This window comes from Emys orbicularis, chromosome 6, assembly GCF_028017835.1.
Source record: "Emys orbicularis isolate rEmyOrb1 chromosome 6, rEmyOrb1.hap1, whole genome shotgun sequence".
NCBI lineage: Eukaryota > Metazoa > Chordata > Testudines > Emydidae > Emys > Emys orbicularis.
The window spans coordinates 81,563,811-81,586,161 of record NC_088688.1 but is presented as its reverse complement, the minus strand read 5'-3'; the positions used below and the strand labels follow the sequence as shown (position 1 = coordinate 81,586,161).

Sequence of the window (22,351 nt, the reverse complement as noted above, 5' to 3'; positions counted from 1 at the left end):
GACTGTTTTGTCCTTCTCAGGAATGACCTGCAGAGGGACAGGGCATGGATTTCCACCAGGCAGTACAAACAGGTATTGTGATCATCTGTTACCAGGAAAGGTTTCGGGAAGTTGACCATTCTTGAAGCCAGGGATTCTTGGCATGTTCTCCCTGCCTACCAATAGAAGAACTAGGGATGGGTTGGTACTGCAATCGTTCCCTACCCAAGTGGGGAGGTCCCAAAATTTAGGGAAACATGCCCCAACAATCTTCCTAACTAACTAGACTAAAATAACTTAGAGTAACTTTTTTAAAGAACTATTTACAGGAAAACTAAAGCTCCATCTTAGACCACGGGCAGTAAGGAGGAACTAAATAAAGTTCAGCAGCCCCCTTTATACTGTCGGTGCGGAGCATGAAAAGAGATCATGCCAAATGGACCAAATGGACTCCGCTAGGAAAAAGTTCTCTGGTCCTGGTGCTTGGGACACATGCATAACCTGAAGCATACTACACAGGAAGAAGCACTCAAAGAAGAAATATAAAATCATTGCAGTTAAAATTTGCAGATGACACAAAAGTTGGTGGAGTGGTAAATAATGATGGGGACAAGTCAATTATATAGACTATCTGGATCACATTGTAAGATGGATTCTTTTGAACAACATCCATTTTAATACAGTCAAATGCAAGGTCATACATTTAGAAACAACATATACAGGTCATACAAGCTGGTAGACCATATCCTGGAATGTAGTCACACAGAAAAGGACTTAGGGGTAATGGAAGATAACCAACTGAACATGAGCTCCCCATTGCGATGTTGTAGGTAAGAGGGTAAATACCACACTTGTACATATAAGCAGGGAAATGTCAGGTAGAAGCAGGGAGATAGCATCACCTCTTTTGTGAGATATTAATGGAATAATGTGTCCAGGTTAGGAGTCCAAAGTTCAAAAAGGATACTGAAAAATTGGAAATGGTTCAAAAGGTGTCCAATATCTGGAAAACATGCCTTATAGTGAGATGCTTAAGAAACTCAATCTATATAGTTTATCCAAGAGAAGGCTAAGAGGTGATTTGATCACAGTCTACACATACTTACATAGTGAAGAGATTTTTGATAGTACACAGTTCTTTCATCTAACAGAAAAAGGCATAACACAATACAGTGGTTGAAAGCTGAAGCTAGACAGACTAGAAATAAGGAACAATTTTGAACATTGAATGTAATTAACCACTGAAGCAAATTATTCAGTGATGCAGTGGATTCTCCACAACAGTCATATAATCACATCTCGATGTCTTTCTAAAAGATATGCTACAGCTCAAACAAAATTTATCAGCTTGATGCAGAAATTACTGACAGAGGTTCTATGCAGAGCTGTGCAAATAATGGATTGTTTGGTTTGCTGTTGGTTTCAAAAGATTGAAAACAGAATTTGGTTTGGGTCAAACTGAAACCCAAATTTTTCAGAATTTTCAGCAAATTGAAAAGGTCAAAAATTTCATTTTGGGTCAAATCAAATGTTTCTTTTTAACATTTCCAAAATATGGAACAATCTGCTGAAACTACAAAATTCACAACTGTTTCTTTAAACCAAAATCTGTATTTTTCAGTTAAAAAAAAGTTTCATCCAAAAAATTTCACCCAGATCTAGTTCTGTTTTATGCAAAAGGTCAGACCAGATGATCATAACTGTCCCTTCTGGCCTTAAAATCTATGAATCTATAAATCTGATGTACGTACTGTGAGGGAATTTTTTTTCCCACATCAGTACGTTAATATGTGATGGGTCAGTAGGAGTGGGAGAATATTCTAAGCAGAATATGTATAGCTGGTATAGCCCAGCCCACTCCCTCCATTCCAGAGAAAACATTAATTCCTCATGAGTTCTAATCCTGGCCTTAGTGCATACTCTCCTGTGTAAATTTTGGTAAGTAATTGGACCCCACTGCTTTAGTTTCTCTATAATGTGGAAACAGTAATACTTACCTACCTACTGCATGCTGTAAATGTTGTGAGGATTAATGTTTCGAAAGTATGATTTTGTATCAATTATCTATTTTTATAAAAAGTTGCCATTTCTTTTACATGAATTAAATGCCTATTATTATTATTCCACTTAACTAGAAGTTCTATCCAATATAACTTAAGGTGAAATCTTTTTAGATATTGAAGGCAAATACGAATACTTTTCTAATCAAAGTCAGTTGCAAAGGAAAACTCCAATTTTTTTAAAGTATGTCTGCTGCACAGTAAGCTAAACAAAGGGCAGGTTGGTATATGGATTACTGGCTCTCTGCATCTACAAATTCAGTTGGGTGGTGACTCTTCTTAGATGCTCCTGGAGTACAGCATCAAACTCAGCCACCAGCTCCACAATTTTAAGGAAGTTTCCATTATTTGGTACATACAGCTGATCTGAAGTGCCACGCAGTGCTAGGTTTTGGGTAGCAAGCATTCTCACAATAGCAATGAGCCTTTTCAGAACCTTTTGCCAGTAAAGAGACTCTGATGCAATCTTCTCTTGATGCTGATCATCTATGGTGGCCTTTAACCTTAGTTTCATCTCAAACTCTTTCCACCTATGGAATGCTCTCTGGTGATTTGCTGCCTTCTCATGGCATGCCAGATTTCTAGCCAGATTTTTCCAGTCCTTTGTTCCTGTAGAACCCAATGTGGCTGGAACATTAGACTGGAAGAGTTTGCAACAAAAACACTATGCAACATTCTGGGTTTTTGAGTACAAAAGCCATGGCCTCTCCACTTTGTCACCATTGGGGATTTCATGGCAGTAATGTGCTGGATGGAAACTTCTATTTTCATTGCCTTTGGGGCACATGAAGTTTTTCACTTGCTGTGGCCCATGCAGTACAAGGAAGTCCCTCAGGTTAGTGCTCAAGTGGGTCCACAGTCCTGGATCATCTAGACTTAAGGAACTAAACTCAGCAGCAGCTGTTTCTTGCGCCTCCACCACACTCTTCTCTGATCTACACTCTTCTTCAGGAATGTGCATGGTTACATCCATTTGAGATGGAGATATGGATGCTGCAGTAGCTGCCAGGTCACCTGCACTCTGACTAACTGGAAGATCAGGCATCTCCTCATCACTAACACCCTCACTGGGGCTGGAAGGCTCACCGTGAACATGTGTGTCTATGTATCTCAGGAGAGCTCCTTCCTGCTTAGATAGGAAAGCTTCCCTTGCTTTCTTTCTTTTTCTGAATGCTGCCCCAGAGGGGTGTTTTCTTCTTTCACTTATGACTGCTGTTCTGTGCCAGCTATAGTGTCTCTCAACACTCCATTGAAGGGGACAAATAAGCAGGCTGGTAGCAGGGCCTGAGTGAGGGAAGATATCAGCATCTTAAGGACCTAACTGGCTCCTGCTACTTCAGTTGACTGCCTGTTCTCCGCAAGTGGGTTCAGGGAAGCAGCAGGAAACAGGAAGCTCTCTGAGAAGCTGGTGTTAATCAGTCCAGGCTCCTGGGGGTGCTAGAGAGGTACATAAGAGGCTCCTCCTCCTCTCTCTCCCCACAGCTCCTGCTGTTTTCTGTTATTCCCTCTCACCTTTTCTCCTGCCTGCCTGTTATGTCTCTTGTGTCCTCCTTCCTCCAGCACAGCACTCCACCATCTCTGTGCATCTAGAGCAGAGAGAATACATATGCACCAGCAGCAGACACAATTTTCTACACTCTGGGTCCTAGTGGCGCCCCCCACAGTGTGGTACCTGAGGCGGCCGCCTCAGTTCGCCTCATGGTAAGGCCAGCCCTGGTCATAAAAACAAAATGAAGCAGACAATATTAGTAGGCAACAGTACTTTTTTTATTTAACAGTTTTTCTGTCTGTGTGTATACAGAAGCTGTTCTAGTGCACGTTCACACACGTCACAGTACATTGCGCTGCACTACAGCAAGCTGTGCATTGGAGCAGCAGCTAAACATGGTACATCATTTGGTACATACATGGGGGGGAGGGATAGCTCAGTGGTTTGAGCATTGGCCTGCTAAACCCAGGGTTGTGAGTTCGATCCTTGAGGGGGCCATCTGGGGATTTAGTTGGGGATTGATCCTGCTTTGAGCAGGGGGTTGGACTAGATGATCTCCTGAGGTCCCTTCCAACCCTAATAATCTATGATATGTTAGGGACACTAGATGTTATCTCCACTTTTGGAAGGTACTTGAGAGGTATTCAGATACCTCAGTGTTGGGGCCACATAAAATCCCAGGCATACAGATAGTAACTGTGGATCCCCTGGGCGTTCCTCTGTCCTGCCTTCAATTCCACCTTCCACACCAGCTTATGCTGGGCAAGGAGGGAGACATGATGATAATGCCCTCTAAACAGCCACTGTACCTGGGTTCTCTCAGTACAGCCGCACTGCAAGACTTAAATAACATGGTGGACCTTGTTGCATCAATGTGAGTTTTCTTCAACGAGAAAAATATTTCTCTATATGAAAATCTTTAAAGTGATAAGTGTTAATTTATTAAGTGCACATCAGATTGTTTTAACAAGAGAGTCCTTAAAGCAATTTCTCTCTTAATTCCTAACCTCTCCTTATAATAAAGCCCCACTCTCATCTACTTTTTTTTAAATCCCCTTTTCAACAAACTTGTTCTCTCTCTTCTTTCCTTCTATGGCACCTTACATTAAACATGCAATTGTTTCATCAGAATAAGCCTACCACTAGGAAAATAAAACCAGACAAAAATCATGCACTCAAGTAGGACTATTCTAAATTAAAGGAAACTAATCCATTTGACAACGCATCTATTGTGAACACTACAGCCTATTTTGCCAATGTAGAAGATAAAAGTGTGGTAGAAAAGTTTGGTATATAGTTTCATACAGAAACCTTTGCCATGAAGAAAAGCTAGATTGACTGATTGTTGAGTCAAAGAATCTAGAAACCATGAAAAGTGAGGCATACACATTTCTGTGAAACATATAAATCCATTAAAAAGTCTCACTAGAAATCTGATGCGCAGTATTTATTTTTAAATCCTTTTGTGTCTCAGAACACACAGAGTTCATTGACCTGCGAAGAGCATTGTGTCCCCATTTCAAAACTCTGTGTTCTGCTGCTCCATTTTCATGCTATAGAAAGGAAAGGGCCAACTTTTAAAAGGCCTGCTACAGAAAGAACATAAGAACATAAGAAAGGCCGTACTAGGTCAGACCAGAGGTCCATCTAGCCCAGTATCTGTCTACCGACAGTGGCTAATGCCAGGTGCCCCAGAGGGAGTGAACCTAACAGGCAATGATCAAGTGATCTCTCTCCTGCCATCCATCTCCATCCTCTGACGAACAGAGGCTAGGGACACCATTCTTACCCATCCTGGCTAATAGCCATTTATGGACTTAGCCACCATGAATTTATCCAGTCCCCTTTTAAACATTGTTATAGTCCTAGCCTTCACAACCTCCTCAGGTAAGGAGTTCCACAAGTTGACTGTGCGCTGCGTGAAGAAGAACTTCCTTTTATTTGTTTTAAACCTGCTGCCTATTAATTTCTTTTGGTGACCCCTAGTTCTTGTATTATGGGAATAAGTAAATAACTTTTCCTTATCCACTTTCTCAACATCACTCATGATTTTATATACCTCTATCATGTCTCCCCTTAGTCTTCTCTTTTCCAAACTGAAGAGTCCTAGCCTCTTTAATCTTTCCTCATATGGGACCCTCTCTAAACCCTTAATCATTTTAGTTGCTCTTTTCTGAACCTTTTCTAGTGCTAGAATATCTTTTTTGAGGTGAGGAGACCACATCTGTACACAGTATTCGAGATGTGGGCGAACCATGGATTTATATAAGGGCAATAATATATTCTCAGTCTTATTCTCTATCCCCTTTTTAATGATTCCTAACATCCTGTTTGCTTTTTTGACTGCCTCTGCACACTGCGTGGACATCTTTAGAGAACTATCCACGATGACGCCAAGATCTTTTTCCTGACTCGTTGTAGCTAAATTAGCCCCCATCATGTTGTATGTATAGTTGGGGTTATTTTTTCCAATGTGCATTACTTTACATTTATCCACATTAAATTTCATTTGCCATTTTGTTGCCCAATCACTTAGTTTTGTGAGATCTTTTTGAAGTTCTTCACAATCTGCTTTGGTCTTAACTATCCTGAGTAGTTTAGTATCATCTGCAAACTTTGCCACCTCACTGTTTACCCCTTTCTCCAGATCATTTATGAATAAATTGAATAGGATAGGTCCTAGGACTGACCCTTGGGGAACACCACTAGTTACCCCTCTCCATTCTGAGAATTTACCATTAATTCCTACCCTTTGTTCCCTGTCCTTTAACCAGTTCTCAATCCATGAAAGGACCTTCCCTTTTATCCCATGACAGCTGAAAGGGTTAAATAAGCTAAAATACTTGGTTTCTACTTAAAGAATATAGAGTAAACAGTTGGTGTTCATCTGTCTAAATATTATTTCTCTCAGTAAACCAGGTCTACTGTCCAAGGCTGTTTGTAAGTTATGACAAGGGAGCCTGTTCTGCGTTTGTAAAACAGAATGAAACTCTTTGAACTAGCCACACATGGGGTTAACAATACCATAAACCTTGATGATGTACAGAGGGAGTCTGGATTAGCAAAACATTCCCACAGTCAGCAAGCCATGCTAGTATGATCTATTAAAAGCTAAAGCAGTCCTGAGATGAGAGGTAGTATGGTCCAGTGACTAGTACTGGTAGAATGGAACTCAGGAGGTCTAGGCTCTAATTCTTGGCTCAGACACTGACCTGTTGTATGACCTCATATGAGTCACTTTGCCTCTTTATGCCTCAATTTCCCCAAAGGGATAATGATATTTACCCTTCTACAAAAAACACTTTGTAATTCACAGGTAAAAATGGTATGAACTAAGCAAATAATTATTAAAAAGAAAATCAGAAAATCAAGACTTAAACAGGATTATCTGATAGAAGCATTTTATAATCTAGAAATACAACAGAAGTCACTTCACCCACCAATGAAATGCAGCCAGTTCTGGGTCAAACACAGCTACTGTAGGCAATACACTACAAGAGCCTGTTTGTCCCTGCCTCCTGCTGAAGCTGCTGCTGGCAGTGATGGCAGCTTTTGCTGCCATAAACATGAAGGAGTCCAGGGCCCAGGGGTGAGGCCCAGATTGAGGGGAGGAGTTGGTCCAGTGAAAGTTTATGTTTCAAAGTGACTTGGGCTGTGTGGCATGGGCAGACTGATCTCCAGAAGTTCTCCCCAGTTCCCACTGGAAACACTAATACTGCTGGTTGCCTCCAAGGATATGATAGGGAAGAGAGGTCTGTCAGAGGCCACTGGGGCTGTCCAACATGCTCCTTTTAAAGCTATCACAAATTTGCTAATTAACTCTTGAAGCATTTGCAACAAGCTTTGCTCTTCAGCCCTGCTCTCTAGTTCTGTTTGTCAGCCCTGCTACCAACTGCTGTGCTTCCCTATTTATCTATGCCTGTCAACTCTCCATGCCCCCTCCCCATTCATTCTTCCCCATTCCTCATGCCTTCCCTTCATCATCTAGTCCCATGCCCTGCCAACACACTCACAGTTGTTAAACCCTGGGTTTGAGTCTCAGTCTGATAGGCTTCCTTAGATCTGTCAAACTGGGGATGCCTTCTGATGAGTTTTTGGAAGCTTCTTAGATGTAGTCTTATTAGTATTACTGTAGTAATAGGAACCCCAATCAAGGATCATTGTGTTAGGCAGTGTACAAACATTTAACAATGAAAACAGTCCCTGACCCAGAGAACTAATCTAAATGACCCACAAAAGAGGGTGCGGATAGGTTTGGAGGATGAGTTTAGTATGGAGAAGTTTGGATGAGAGTAGTATGTAGCAAAGCTACAAGGGTCAGGTCTCTGGCAGCTTGGGCTTCAATTTCTCCCACTTTCCCAGCTCTCTCCGTGACCTCTTTTTACTAGTAGAATGCAGTAGATTCTGCTTATGAGCAATCTCTCAGTTCCTAGCAAAAAGTTGCTATTTTCCAGATATTGCCAATAAGCAGAAGGCACTGTTTTCAGGGGGATGCATAGAAATAGGAGAATGGAACAACAATACACTGCAAAGTGAAATTGTTAACTTTCAGTTCAATACAATGCGCTAAAAAAAACCCAACCTAACATGACACACAAATGGATACACTGTATAGTATACCACGGGACTTAGAGCAAATTTAGGAAGTCTCGTCTTGTTGTGTGTCACAAAGAGTACAGTAGCACACAATTCTATAAAATAAAAGCTTTTTAAAAGCACCATAGAAAAAAAAAAGTTTTTCTAAAAATATTTGTCCAACACCACTTTTTACAGTTTTCCACCTCCCCCATAAATCTTTTTCAATTTTGCAAGCAGCTTCATAACTGTTCTCAAAGTTCTATCCCACAATTCTGGGATATCCTGTGGAAAATGTCTACAAGCAAAGGCTCTTTGAGTTTGTTGTCCCAATGCACTATCCTCTTGTGGGTCAAGAGTAGCCTGTGGGTGCTTTACAGCCACTACTGTTTCCAAAAGTTCTGTGTCAGTGAGCACACCTTCCACCTGCAAATGACTGTCAAACTCAACAATGACCTCAAATTCCTCTGCTCTTAGGTTTTCAGGAACTGAAACATCAGCCAGCACATCAGTGTCCACCAGGCCAGCATTTTTTGCTGTTGATGCAAACCCTCTCTTTCTGAAGGAGTTTCCAAAAGTCTTCTGGAGATCAGTGGCCCATGACTCCCCAGCAAGATCAAGAGTTATTGTTTAACAACATCCACTGTTCATAGGGTGTGGGTCAGCATGAAGAGAGGTTTAAGAAAAGCACACTAGTGAACTCTGAAGTTTTTGGTGACACCTATGTCCGTCGACTGCGTGACTGAGGTTATGTTAGGAGGCAAGAAATTAAACTATGTGTGATAGCTCTAGATCAGGGGTAGCCAACCTATGGCACGCATGCTGAAGGCGGCACGCGAGCTGATTTTCAGTGGCACTCACACTGCCCGGGTCCTGGCCACCAGTCCGGGGGGCTTTGCATTTTAATTTAATTTTAAATGAAGCTTCTTAAACATTTTAAAAACCTTATTTACTTTACATACAACAATAGTTTAGTTATATATTATAGACTTGTAGAAACAGACCTTCTAAAAACATTAAAATGTATGACTGGCACGCAAAACAAATTAGGTGAATAAATGAAGACTCGGCACACCACTTCCGAAAGGTTGCCGACCCCTACTCTAGATTAGCTGAATGAGCTGGATAATTGTCAATCAGCAGGCACACATTGCAATCTGATAGGCACAGCTCCCTGTTCCAGATCTGTAGCCACTCTTTAAACAACAAACTGGTTATCTAGGCATTTGCTGAGCTTCTGTAGATCCTGGGCAGCTCTGAGTAGTCCTTCAGGAAATGAGGGCACTTGCTCTTTCTGATCACCATAAGAGTCTGTTTCTCTGTCTCATCCAGGTTTGCACAACACAGCAATGTGATACGGTCCATGTCTTTTTTCCCTCCTGAAAATCTTCCTTTCAGCATGCCAAGGCTTCTTTTGGGATAGCCCTGGTAGAAGAAAGCGGTCTTATCAGCACTGAGGATGTCAAATGGCTGGAACTACTCTAGAATGTTGGTAAGGTGTCCATCCTCCATTTAGTAGTTGTCAGAAAGTCAGCATCCTGTTTCTTGCCTTCCTCCTTTGATGAGCGATGTGCCAGGCTTTCCACAAACTGAGACCGCCATCTGAAGGGATGAACTCCTTCCCCTACTCTGCCTCCAGCTGACTCACTTTCTGTTTCAGCATTGGCCCAGAGAGTTGAGTACCTTGGCCAAGCTTATGCTGGAACCAGAGCCACAGAGCTTCACCAGCATCTGCCTGCTTTCCATTGCATTGATACTTGTACTCCTAAGGTCAAGTGTCAATGGAATGGAACAACGTTGTTGTGTTCCCGTGCTCCCATAAAATGAATGAAATGAAATAAGTGATTTTGAGATACCAAACTTCTTGGCTACTTGCACTTGCTTAGCACCAAGCTCAAGTAGGGCATCCAGAATCCAAACTTTATTGGCAAGAGATATGTCATTTCAAAATCATGGAACACAGCAGAGGTGCTCAACTGTGCATGGCCAGAGCCAGGAAATTGATTATATGTAGGACCTCTCCCTCCAAAAAAAGTTACTAAAAAGCAGCATGCCTTTTGCCAATATCCAAATTCCATTAACATCGATATTAATGGGATGGGATTGTTTGCCATTAACAGCAATTCTGATAACAGGCAACTTCCTGTTAAGTGGAATCTACTGAAGTTAGGATAAGATGGGCAAGGTCATGGAGTGGGGAGACCTGTAGCCAAAGCTATCAGAGTTGCTCCTGTAGCTTCAGAAAAGGGAAACGGATTAAGGATATCTGAGCAGTGCTGTTGCTAAATTTCCACGAAACAAGTTGCTAAGTGTATTTGTCTCTGTTTGCCTATATCCTGTTAAAAAGTTTATCACAGTAACCAAATTAGCTTGTAGATATTAAATCCTTTTAATTTCTTAATTGCCTTACATTATGTATGTGACTGTGTTCAGTTAACCTTAAGATCAAAGATGTGACATGCTGCAGGAAACTAATAATATTATCTACATCAATGGTGGGTGGCCACAGGTTGCCCACCACTGATCTACATTGTCTTCAGCTTATTTATCTCTGTTATAATGTATGACTGGCAGCTGCCTTATGTTAATTGGAGTAATTGGATTACCTGTGTATGCATAGCAAATAGAATGTTAACTTCAAAGTGATGGGAGAGTGTGTGCTCAACAAAAAAGAATCCTCAGTCACATGCTGTGCACAAAACACTTAACAGAGCTTCAACTTCAAAAGTGAAACATCGGGCCTGCTCCAGCATCTGTAGTCTGCTGAACTTTGAACAGGGAAAGTTTAAGCGATGGGACTAAGATCTTCCAAGTAGTTACTTGGAAAACCCTGGAAAATACATGGAAAGACTCCATCAGACTTTACATCTAAGCTGCCTTTGGATTCTTACCTGTTGGGATAATTCCAAGGAGACTTTTACAAGCCAACAGATATAACATCACTGCTATGATCCTGAGCTATGAACACTGAAAATTACTTGTATGTATATGATTCCTTAACCATTCAATAACTCTCTTCTTTTCTTTTATTAATAAATCTTTAGTTAGTTTACTAAGGATTGGCTGAGAGCGTGATATTTGGGTAAGATCTGAAATATAGATTGACCTGAGGGTAGGGTAGGGTAGAGTAGGGTAAGTGTCTGATCCTTTGGGATTGGTAGAACTTTAAGTATGGTGAACAGGGTTTTCAGTAACCTATCACTATATTAGATCTGTTTGCTAGATGGGAGCCAGAGGCTGGAATGCCTAAAGGGGGCTATGTTTGGCTTCTTGTTTACCAGTGTGGTGCTACAGAAGCTCTTTTGTTACTGGCTTGATGAATCTAATTAAAGAATAAACCACCAGTTTGGGGGATTCTCTGCCCTATTTCTTGCAGTCTGCCCTGAGTGTGGCATTCTCAGTCTGGCCCATCCAGGCACCCGGTCACAGAGGTTATTCTGAATAAGGGGATGTGATGGAGCAGAGAAACCTCACACCAGCACAAAAGGGGTTAAAGAGAGCCTATGGGCCCCACTAGCCCAGCTCCGCTAGACCTGCAGCCAATGCCAGTCCTACAGGGGGAAGAAAAGGAGAGAACCTGGCTCAGTTCAGGCCTGATAGGCTGGGCTAGGAAGCTTGCTGGGCTGGAGGATTTCTGACCCCAAATGAAGTCACTCTGGAAACTGAAGAAAAAGTCTACAAGAGAAGGAGAATGAATACAAAGTAGGGGAAAACAGAAAAGAAAAAAAGAGTAGACACAGAAGCAGATGATCATGATGACAACATCAGCAAAAAACCAAAGCTGAGGAAGGAAATAATAAACCAATATGTTATAATTGTAAGATCCCTAGCCAAAGAAATAAGGCTAGGTCTACACTACAGCGAGGGTCCGACCTAAGATACGCAACTTCAGCTACGTGAATACCGTAGCTGAAGTTGCGTATTTTAGGTCGGCTTACCTAGCGGTGAGGACGCGGGAAAGTCGACCGCTGCCGCGCTGCTGCCGCCTCCGCTGCCGCCTCCTGCCGAGGTGGATTTCCGGAGTCGACGGCAGAGCGATCAGGGATCGATTTTACCGCGGCTTCACTAGACGCGGTAAGTCGATCCCCGAAAAACCGATTGCTACCCGCCGGATCGGCGGGTAGTGAAGACAAAGCCTGAGATTAGGTGACATTAACCCTGTAAAAGTAGCTGACTGGATTTTTTTTTTAAAAGCATAGAGGATATAATAAGAGCCAGAAGACTGTGAGATGGGGAACTTTTAGTTCAGTGTGAAGACAAAGAGCAAGCTGATAAACTGCTAAAACCTAAGACACTAAGGAAAGTTAAAATAAGTGGGTAGCTACCAAAGTATTTGACTGAAACTAAGGGGGTAATATGTGGATTGCTATTAAAACTGAGCAATGATGAGATAACCAAAAGCATAGGAGAAGATAAAGTGTTAGTAATCAAGCGACTAATTAGTAATAGCACCCCCAATACCATCACGGCAAACCTGGTGGCTGAACTTTGTGACTTTGTCCTCACCCACAACTATTTCAGATTTGGGGACAATTTATACCTTCAAGCCAGCGGAACTGCTATCGGTACCCGCATGGCCCCACAGTATGCCAACATTTTTATGGCTGTCTTAGAACAACGCTTCCTCAGCTCTCGTCCCCTAACGCCCCTACTCTACTTGCACTACATTGATGACATCTTCATCATCTGGACCCAGGGGAAGGAGGCCCTTGAGGAATTCCACAAGATTTCAACAATTTCCACCCCACCATCAACCTCAGCCTGGACCAGTCCACACAAGAGGTCCACTTCCTAGACACTACAGTGCTAATAAGCGATGGTCCCATAAACACCACCCTATACCGGAAACCTACTGACCACTATACTTACTTACAGGCCTCCAGCTTTCATCCAGACCACATTACACGATCCATTGTCTACAGCCAAGATATAAGATATAACCGCATTTGCTCCGATCCCTCAGACAGAGACAAACACCTACAGGATGTCTATCAAGTGTTCTTAAAACTACAATACCCACTTGGTGAAGTGAAGAAACAGATTGACAGAGCCAGAAGGGTACCCAGAAGTCACCTCCTACAAGACAGGGCCAACAAAGAAAGTAACAGAACGCCACTAGCCGTCACCAACAGTCCCCAACTAAAACCTCTCCAGCGCATCATCAAGAATCTACAACCTATCCTGAAGGACGATCCCTCACTCTCACAGACCTTGGGAGACAGGCCAGTCCTCGCTTACAGACCGCCCCCCAACCTGAAGCAAATACTCACCAGCAACAACACACCACACAACAAAAACACCAACGCAGGAACCAAACCCTGCAACAAACCCCGGTGCCAACTCTGTCCACATATCTATTCAAGAGACACCATCATAGGACCTAACCACATCAGCCACACCATTAGGTGCTTGTTCACCTGCACATCAACCAATGTGATATATGCCATCATGTGCCAGCAATGCCCCTCTGCCATGTACATTGGCCAAACCAGACAGTCCTTACGCAAAAGAATAAATGGACACAAATCTGACATCAGGAATCATAACATTCAAAAGCCAGTAGGAGAACACTTCAATCTCTCTGGTCACTCAATAACAGACCTAAAAGTGGCAATTCTTCAACAAAAAAACTTCAAAAACAGACTCCAACGTGAAACTGCAGAACTGGAATTAATTTGCAAACTGGACACCATCAGACTTGGGAGTAGTTAGGTTATTACACAACCTAAACCTAATTTCCCCAATACTAATTTCCCCCTACTGTTACTCACATCTTCTTGTCAACTGTCTGAAATGGGTCACTCTCATTACAACTTCAAAAGTTATTTTTTCTCCCTTGGTATCCTGCTGCTAATTGAATTGTCTCGTTAGACTGACCTTACACTTGGTAAGGCAACTCCCATCCTTTCATGTATTTATACCTGCTCCTGTATTTTCCACTCCATGCATCTGATGAAGTGGGTTATAGCCCATGAAAGCTTATGCCCAAATAAATGTATTGGTCTCTAAGGTGCCACAGGGACTTCTTGTTGTTTTTACTTAAGGGAGGGACTCTACTTGAGAAAATAACACTAGGGTTTCAGATATCCAGAAAAGTAATCATATATCCCCCCATCACCAAGTTGTTATAAGTGCTGACAGTATGGGCATGTAGCAACTGTTTGTAAAGGGAAAATGAGATAGAGTAAATGTGGGGGAGAGCATTCCTATGAAAACTGCATAGCAGTGACAAGGATCAAATATAGTAACTGTGGTGATAATCACAGTAAGGCATGTAGAGAGTGAATTAGAGCAAGATAAGCTAGAGAGCTACAAAAGCCAAAAACTGTTAACATCATATCTTATGCAGAAGTCATAAGGAGATTCTCAAAGCATCTAGTAGAGAAGGAAGAGAATCAGCGCAGGCAAAGGGGAACTGCAGACAGTTTGGATTATAGGGGTCATGCCCCAAATTGAAGGGATAAAGGTAGGAAGGAGTCCAGAGCAGCAGGCTTTGACTCTGTGCTTGGAGAATTCTGCTGGTGTTGATTTCCACAGGGCCCTGGGCTGGGACCCGGTGGAGAGGGAGGGCCCTAGGGTTGCCAATTTTGGTTGGACATATTCCTGGTAGTTTCATCACATGACATAATCTTTAATTAAAGATTTAGCTTTAATTCTGGGAGACTCCAGGACAATCCTGGAGTATTGGCAACCCAAACAGGGCCCGGGTCCACCTACCACACCCCCTTAAGATCTGAGGCTCAGATGCCTGTGGAGGCCAGAAGATTCCTGGCCTAAAGGCAGGAATGAGGCACCTCTGCCATTCAGGCAGAGAGGCAAGGGGCTTAAAGCCAGGTGCACTAACCACTAGGTCTCCCTGCCATCCAAGCACACTATCACAGGGGAATCGTGCTATGTTTAATTTTTAAATTAAACTGACCAACTAGCACACACTAAAGTATACCTTGCCTTACCTCCACTAGTTTTAGAAAATGTTTGTTAGAATGTGCTAGCTAACACCTTTAAAAACTCTTTCATATTCTAGTCAAGACAGACCTCAAGTGTTATTCTCCATTTTAGAGAAAATGGAAGTACGGGGGTTTAAGGTCCAGATTTTGAAAGGTATTTCAGTTACTAACAATGCAGATAGGTGCCTAGTGGGATTTTCAGAAATGCCCAAGCACCTTACTCCCACTGAAATCAATTTGCTATCCATAAAAGTGTCCAATCCCTTTTTGAATCTTGCTAAATTCTTTGCCTCAGTGACTTCCCATTGTGATGAGTTCCACAGTCTAACTACATGTGTAGTGAAAAAAATGTTTCCTTTTATTGTTTTTGAATTTGCCACTTTTTATATTTAATTGAATGTGTCTCCTTGTTCTTGTATTAGCAAACAGGGAGAACAGAGGCTCCCAATCAATCTGCTATATACTATTTATTATATGTACTATCATCGTGCCTCCTCTCCTTTCTAAGGTAAACAATTATAAACTTTTCTCTGTCTCCTCATGGGAGTTTTTCCAACCCCCCAATCATCTGTGTCACCATTCTCTGAACCCCCTCTAATTCTGCAATATCTCTCTTGAGATGGGGTGACCAGTACTGCATCAGTAATGTAGATAAGGTGACACCACTGACTTTTCTCTATTATTCGCTATCCTGTTCCTTATGTAATCTAACATCTTGTTTGCTTTTTTGGGCTGCAGATGCACATTGAACAGAAGTCTTTATTGAGCTGTCCACAATGACACCCAGGTCCACCTCCTGAGTTTATACAGTAAATTTAGCACTTTGTACTGTGTATGAATAGTTTATTTTTTTCCTCCAAAATACATTACTTTGCACTTATTGACATTGAACTTCACTTGCCAACATGCTGCCTAGTCATCTAGCTTGGTTAGGTCCCTCTGAAGTTCTCCACAGTCCTCTCGTCTTAATTAACCTAACTAATTTCTCATTACATCCAAATTTTGCAACCTCACTGTTCACCCTTTTCCAGATCATTAACATGTTTATTAAACAACAACTAGCACAGTATAAGTACTAGTACAGAACCTTGAGGTACCCCTCAACAATATATTTTTGTATAATGAAAATTGACTATTTAATCTAACTCTTTATTTTTTGTTTTCAAGTCTATTTTTGGCCAATCACAATATTTGCCTCTTATTTTGTGATTACACCTCTCCCTCGATATAATGCGACCTGATATAACACAAATTCGGATATAATGCGGTAAAGCAGTGCTCCGGGGGGACGGGGTTGCGCACTCTGACGGATCAAAGCAAGTTCGATATAACGCGGTTTCACCTATAACACGGTAAGATTTTTTGGCTCCCGAGGACAGCGTTATATCGGGGTAGAGGTGTACTTAGTTTCTTTAGCAGCCTCTTGTGAGGGAACTTGTCAAAGGCCTTTTGAAAATCTAAATAATGTCAACTGGTTAAACATTCAAAGAATGCTAGTAGATTCAAAAACCATGCTGGTTATACCCTATCATTCCAGGTGTTTAATTTTCAATTATCATTTTAACTAATTTTCCAGATTCAGATTTAAAACTTACTGGTCTGTTATTCTCCAAATCACCCCTAGGTACAACATGTATTACTTCCCCCCCCCCCCCCCCCCATCCCAAGCCTCTGGAACAGTAGCTCTTTTGAATGAGAGATTGCATATTTTGGTAGCCTCTCAGCCACTTCATATGAAGCTCCTTCAGAACTGCTGGATGTATAACATCTGGGCCTGGTGACGAATTGCTCTTTATATCATCAATTTGTTCCAGCACCTTTCCTTCTAACAACTTGATCTCTAATAACACCTCACTTTAATTACCAGAAAAGAGCAGGAGAGAAGGCTTAATCACATTTCTTTCCATAGCTAAAGCTAAAGTCAAACTGTATCACCTCACAAGACAACTGAACTTCTCTACCTCTACAGTGCTGCCATGAAGACATCAGGCTATTTTTTTTAAGGGACTGTTTTTAGAAAATATTACCTTGTGATAAGTATGGCTGCGTCTACTGATGACATGTCTTCTCCCCAGCTTGTTGACATTTCTAAATGTATATCGTTCTTCTTGCCAAACTCCTCATGTTGCCACTTACAGAAACTCTCCAGCATTTTTTCCCCATGATGCCCGATATACATATCTGCCTGAAAATTGAATTGCTTGTTTTATTATATGAACATGTAAATGACAATATATAATTTTTTCATCTTTTAATTGCCAATGTTGTACAAGTTATGAGATCACAAAGCTGAGCACAACTTTCACCCAAATATCAGAATTTCCTAGCAATGCCTCACCCCACAGTTAGTCCTAATTACTCATGTGAAACTATTATAATAGATTTCATTGTCTGCCATGCATTATTGATCTATAGTTGTCTAGATATGAATAGATTTCTGATTCCTTGTTTTTCACTTTAATGGCATTTTTCCTGTAGTATATATAAGATATAGTGTACAAAGAAAAATGTTCTCAAATAATTTTACAAATATAAGCACATGCTTTGTTTCAGTTAATAAAGATATTCTATTTTATTTGTCACAAAATATACATGGTGCAATTGTTTTAACTTCAAGAACAGAAGCCATCTTCATTTGACTTTAATTAAATCAATGCTGGTGAAAATTATGCCCTCAGATACATACAGTGGACCTTGTCACCCATATTCTTCTCCCCATATATGCTGATCTTCCATTGGTACAAGCTGGAGTTCATTGCATCTAGGGAGAGCACTTATGCCAAGATCCAGTGTTTGGATTTGAGGGATCTTTTTTTCTGCTGAGAGGATTACTATATGTCCAAACAAGAAATGCTTCTTTAGCTACTAGCCTAAGGATAATTTAATTTATTTAAATGCATAAGTTAAAAATATCTCTTACATGGATAGGAAGATTCCATTTTTTATTTTTGTGAACTCCAACTAAAATATGCAAAGCTTTCAGATACTTTGTAAAATAACAAAAAGTCCACATACTGCTGCTCTAAAATATAAGGGAACCATAGGTCACTCCAAAGAATGACCCACACTACAACAGCTGATTCATCTCTTCAACAAGGGAACAGGATTTAAAAGATGAATTCTAAAATGATGTCTGAAAGATATATCATGAAAGAGTGGTGCTGCACTCTTGTTCTTTTTATATATGACTGACCTATTTCTAATTTTACAACTAACTGTAAGCTTTGAAACTAAAAGGATTTTGCTTTCACAGTGAAATATCCATATGCACAGCAAAAAAATAGCTGATAATGGACTGAAGTTTGTAAATACCAGCCAATTTCAACAAAGGATAAATTATGAACCTGGACTAAGAAAAAATCATTTACAATTTTTAGGTTACTTGAAAGCCATATACCCCTCAATTTTGAAATTGTCTATCACTGTGCGTATGTATAGCACCTAGTGCTATGAGCTCCCAATTTTTCTCTTGCCACTACAAATAAATATTAATAGTAAAAATAATAATGAATAGACAGAAGATAATGGAGACAAATGATCAGTGATGAGTATTCTATGCCTTAATGAGGCAGCAAGCAACATGTCCCTACCCTTCTATTCATTCTACAATGTCTTGTCACAGAATAAGACATATTCAGTACTTTCTTACTGGAGTCTCATGAAGCAGAACAAGCTTAGTCACTCGAAGAGTCACTTGAATTCCAAGGCTCTTGTGCTGGAAAAGGTTAAAAACCTTTAACAAAAAAACAAAACAAAAAAATAAACATGAGTGCTTCCATTGGACACATTGGAATACATTACAACCTTTAAAAAAATCAAATCTCAGAATTTAAGGATCTCTTAATTTTGTAGAACTTTGACTTGACATTTGAATTTTCTACACATTAAATATAACACAATACTTAGATATTAATATTTTTGAAGTGGGGGGAGGAGGAGACAGATAAGGGGTTATCCAGTGTTTGGTCCAAGTATCCTAAAAGGGCTCTATCTTTTTTGAGATGACCTTGACAGAGCTTTAAAAACTATAGCCCATTTCTTCAAACACTTCCACATGTACATAATGTTATGCCGTGCATCCCATTGAGATAAATACAGGACCGAGGCTAAAAGTGAGCAGCAGACGGCAAGAAGCAAAAACTAACGGGGCCAAACAGAGTAGTTGTGATCAGGTTTTCACCCACTCTTCATTTCATGATCCTTTATTCTGTGATTTTTTTTTCCCCTTACATACTGCGATTACTAATTTTCACTGCCTCGTGGATCAAATAAGTGTGTTGCATTCACGTTCATTGCTGGAAGGAAACATAACTTTGTCTGAGACTGTAATATTGCTTCTCCTCCAGCCACCAAGAAGATCAAAAGATCCTTCTAAATGAGAAGAGTCACCTCTTCATAATGAGTTCAGATTAGACTCTTGTCCTAAGCATTCAACCTGAATATAGTTCAAATAACAATATGGGTTTCTAATCAAGCACTCATGCTGTTCAACTCCCACTTCTTTAGCTTCACTATTGAAGGTACAAGATATGTCTGCAGAATCTTAGCTTCTGTGCTGCTGAATATTCATGGTACTTTCTAATAGTCTGTTGAATTTTATGGAATGCCCACTTACAGTTAATTATGCCTGTTGAACAACTGTAACAATTAATTCAATCAATCTCCAGGCATGCATTTTTCTTTCTGCCAAATGCCTTGATAAGTTCTAAGAGTTTCCTACCATATTTAAGATGGTTAAAATAAATCGCCTGGCAGCATCTGCTCCATGATACGAAACCATAGCTGGATCTGCAACCACTACAGTTTCTATATTGTACTCCTGAGGTAATTTATAGGAGTATCTTTTTTTTCTTCCTCTTCCTCCTAGTTTTTGATTCCTGGATTTTCTTTTATCTGTAACATAAAAATATTGCTACATGAATTCATCCTTTAACATAGCAGTTTTATGTAAGTGTCACTGAGGTGATATTTTTAGGATTTGCTAGAAAAAGAGTTATACTATAAAATGTCACTGCCAAGACATCTGTGAGTGGAGAGATAACTACAACTACAGGATTACAATAGAACTTTGATTTTACAAACACCAGTCTTATGAACAACCAGTTATACAAACCATTTTTCCCAATGGGGGGAGGCGGTGGAAATCCCATAATGAAGGTGAAGTTGATGAAATACAAGTCCACATCCCTTCATATTCTGATCCCTTCAATGCACTAGAAATCACTTTGCAATGGTTTGTGGGACAAGAAAGCAGTGCAGTGCTCCATACTGCAACTTATGCACTGTACTACTTTGATTCAGACACTGAATGTTATGAATCCCTCAATACCCAGGTAATTAGTAAAATAGGGGTTCTACTGTATATGCATTTATAATACAATGTAATAATTAATACATGGTAACATATTTTTACTGGGGCTACTTATCCAGTCATGCTTAGTTTGAGGCTATGGACTGTATTCAAGCATGTTAGCTGCTAGTCCAGCATACTGCTCAAGCTGGAATTCTGTCCAGCTGCTGCATGAGTACACCAGAGCCTGGAGGACCTGCTGCACCTTCTTCCCTAGTTCTAGTGTACACATGTAAAACAAAACAGGATTTTGCCTTCAGTCTGGCTACTGGAAAAATACTAATTAATGTAATGGGTTGACGTTACAAGAACGAGGAGTACTTGTGGCACCTTAGAGACTGACAAATTTATTTGAGCATAAGCTTTCGTGGGCTAAAATCCACTTCATCGGATGCATGCAGTGGAAGGTACAATAGGAAAATATATATACACAGAGAACATGAAAAAGGGGTGTTGCCATACCAACTGTAATAAAGTTTACAAGAGTATCTCCCTGCCTCCGGAAAACACAGGAAAAATCTGCAGTCCACACACCTCTCCTCCTTCCTATGCCCCCTCCCCCCTACACACAGAAAGAAAAATCTGGATTGAAACATATTCACACCCCAAGGAACAAGAGCATGTTGTACACATGGACCAATTCATTAGTAAAGATCAGGGGACAAACTCTGTTTTGGAAGAAGTAGTTTGAAGGGTCATATACTGGAGGATTTAACTGAAGCACTTTCCTCAGTTTTACAAAAAGGACTAGAAAAACAGGACTTCAAAGTAAAAATTGCTGTAATTATATACAAATTAAATAATGTGCAAAAGATGACTTGAGTAAATAAGTTTCTAAGCACACAATAAACTCCAAATTGAAAACGTATTAAACTCATAGATAAACAGAGACCACCAGTTCTTGTTTATTTAAATCTGCTTCTCCAACAATACAACAAAATTCCCACTACAATTTAGGCTATTATAAAAAAAAATGGATTTGAATTTATTTACACAGATAGGTAGACCAGAAGGTAGCCATGTATTTATACAGTAATTAGCAACACTAATTTTAAAGTTTAATGAAACAACAAAATAAAATGCAAGCGCTATCCATGACTCATATTGGACTATCTTGCATGTCACAAAAGTTGGGATCCCGATTTTGCTCCCATTTAAGTCAAGTAAAATAACTCTCAGAGCTCCATTGTGTGGGTTTGGACCCTATGTTTGAAACACAATTTATGCTGGAGATAGCAATTATAGACACATGTTCTGAGACGGTTCAGGCATTAGGAGATTTGAGCTAAATGTTTTTCAATTAATCAGTCTCATCCCTACGCGGTAAATTCCTATGCTCCATCTTATGAATTTCAGCATGCTTTCTAAAACATAAGAGAAACTTTTCACAAAAATAATCTCTTTAGGCTTAATGACTTCAAAAAATATTACTTACGGAGTAGTGAAAGACAATACAATGCTATCTGTAAAGATACATTTACGAAAAATTGTGATTTGGAGACACTTTCTCATAAGGGACAGTGTTAAGAGTGTTGGAATTTGGAGATGTGCCCTGGGGGCAGGGATTGAGAACACCACATGGCTGTATGCAGCAGCTCACTACAGAAGCTCTCCAGTTTGTTTTATGACCGTTTTATTCCTTTCTCATTCATTGGTTTGTTGTTTAATGAACCCCAAGATCATTACATGGTGTCAGAAGTGCTGAATGAGAAGGAAACAGGACTTTTTTGAAGTGATTTTGAAGTTAACTCCTGTGTTTGCAACTGAAAGCAGAGACAAAGGGAGGCATCAGAGAAGCAGGTGAAGCACCAGGCATAGAGGCTTTTGCATGTATTTGGTGAGCACAATAGTAGCTTGACTAGCTTAAGAAAGTGGGGTGGAGTCCAAAATGGATGTGTTGCAACCTCATTCCAGTCTGCAATTGTCAGGCAATGTTGCGGCAAACTGGAAA

The 22,351-nt window shown here is 40.5% G+C and overlaps 1 protein-coding gene across 1 annotated transcript in view; it reads right to left on the bottom strand.

Moving 5' to 3' along the window:
• Positions 1-22,351, bottom strand: part of ADAMTS19 (ADAM metallopeptidase with thrombospondin type 1 motif 19) — a 277,558-nt gene that overhangs the window by 178,834 nt on the left and 76,373 nt on the right. Inside the window, exons 5-7 of the mRNA XM_065405898.1 lie at positions 19,771-19,943; positions 18,700-18,783; positions 17,078-17,235 (exon numbers count right to left, since the gene is read on the bottom strand). Coding sequence (XP_065261970.1) covers positions 17,078-17,235; positions 18,700-18,783; positions 19,771-19,943 — 415 coding nt within the window. The remainder of the gene's footprint in view (positions 1-17,077; positions 17,236-18,699; positions 18,784-19,770; positions 19,944-22,351) is intronic.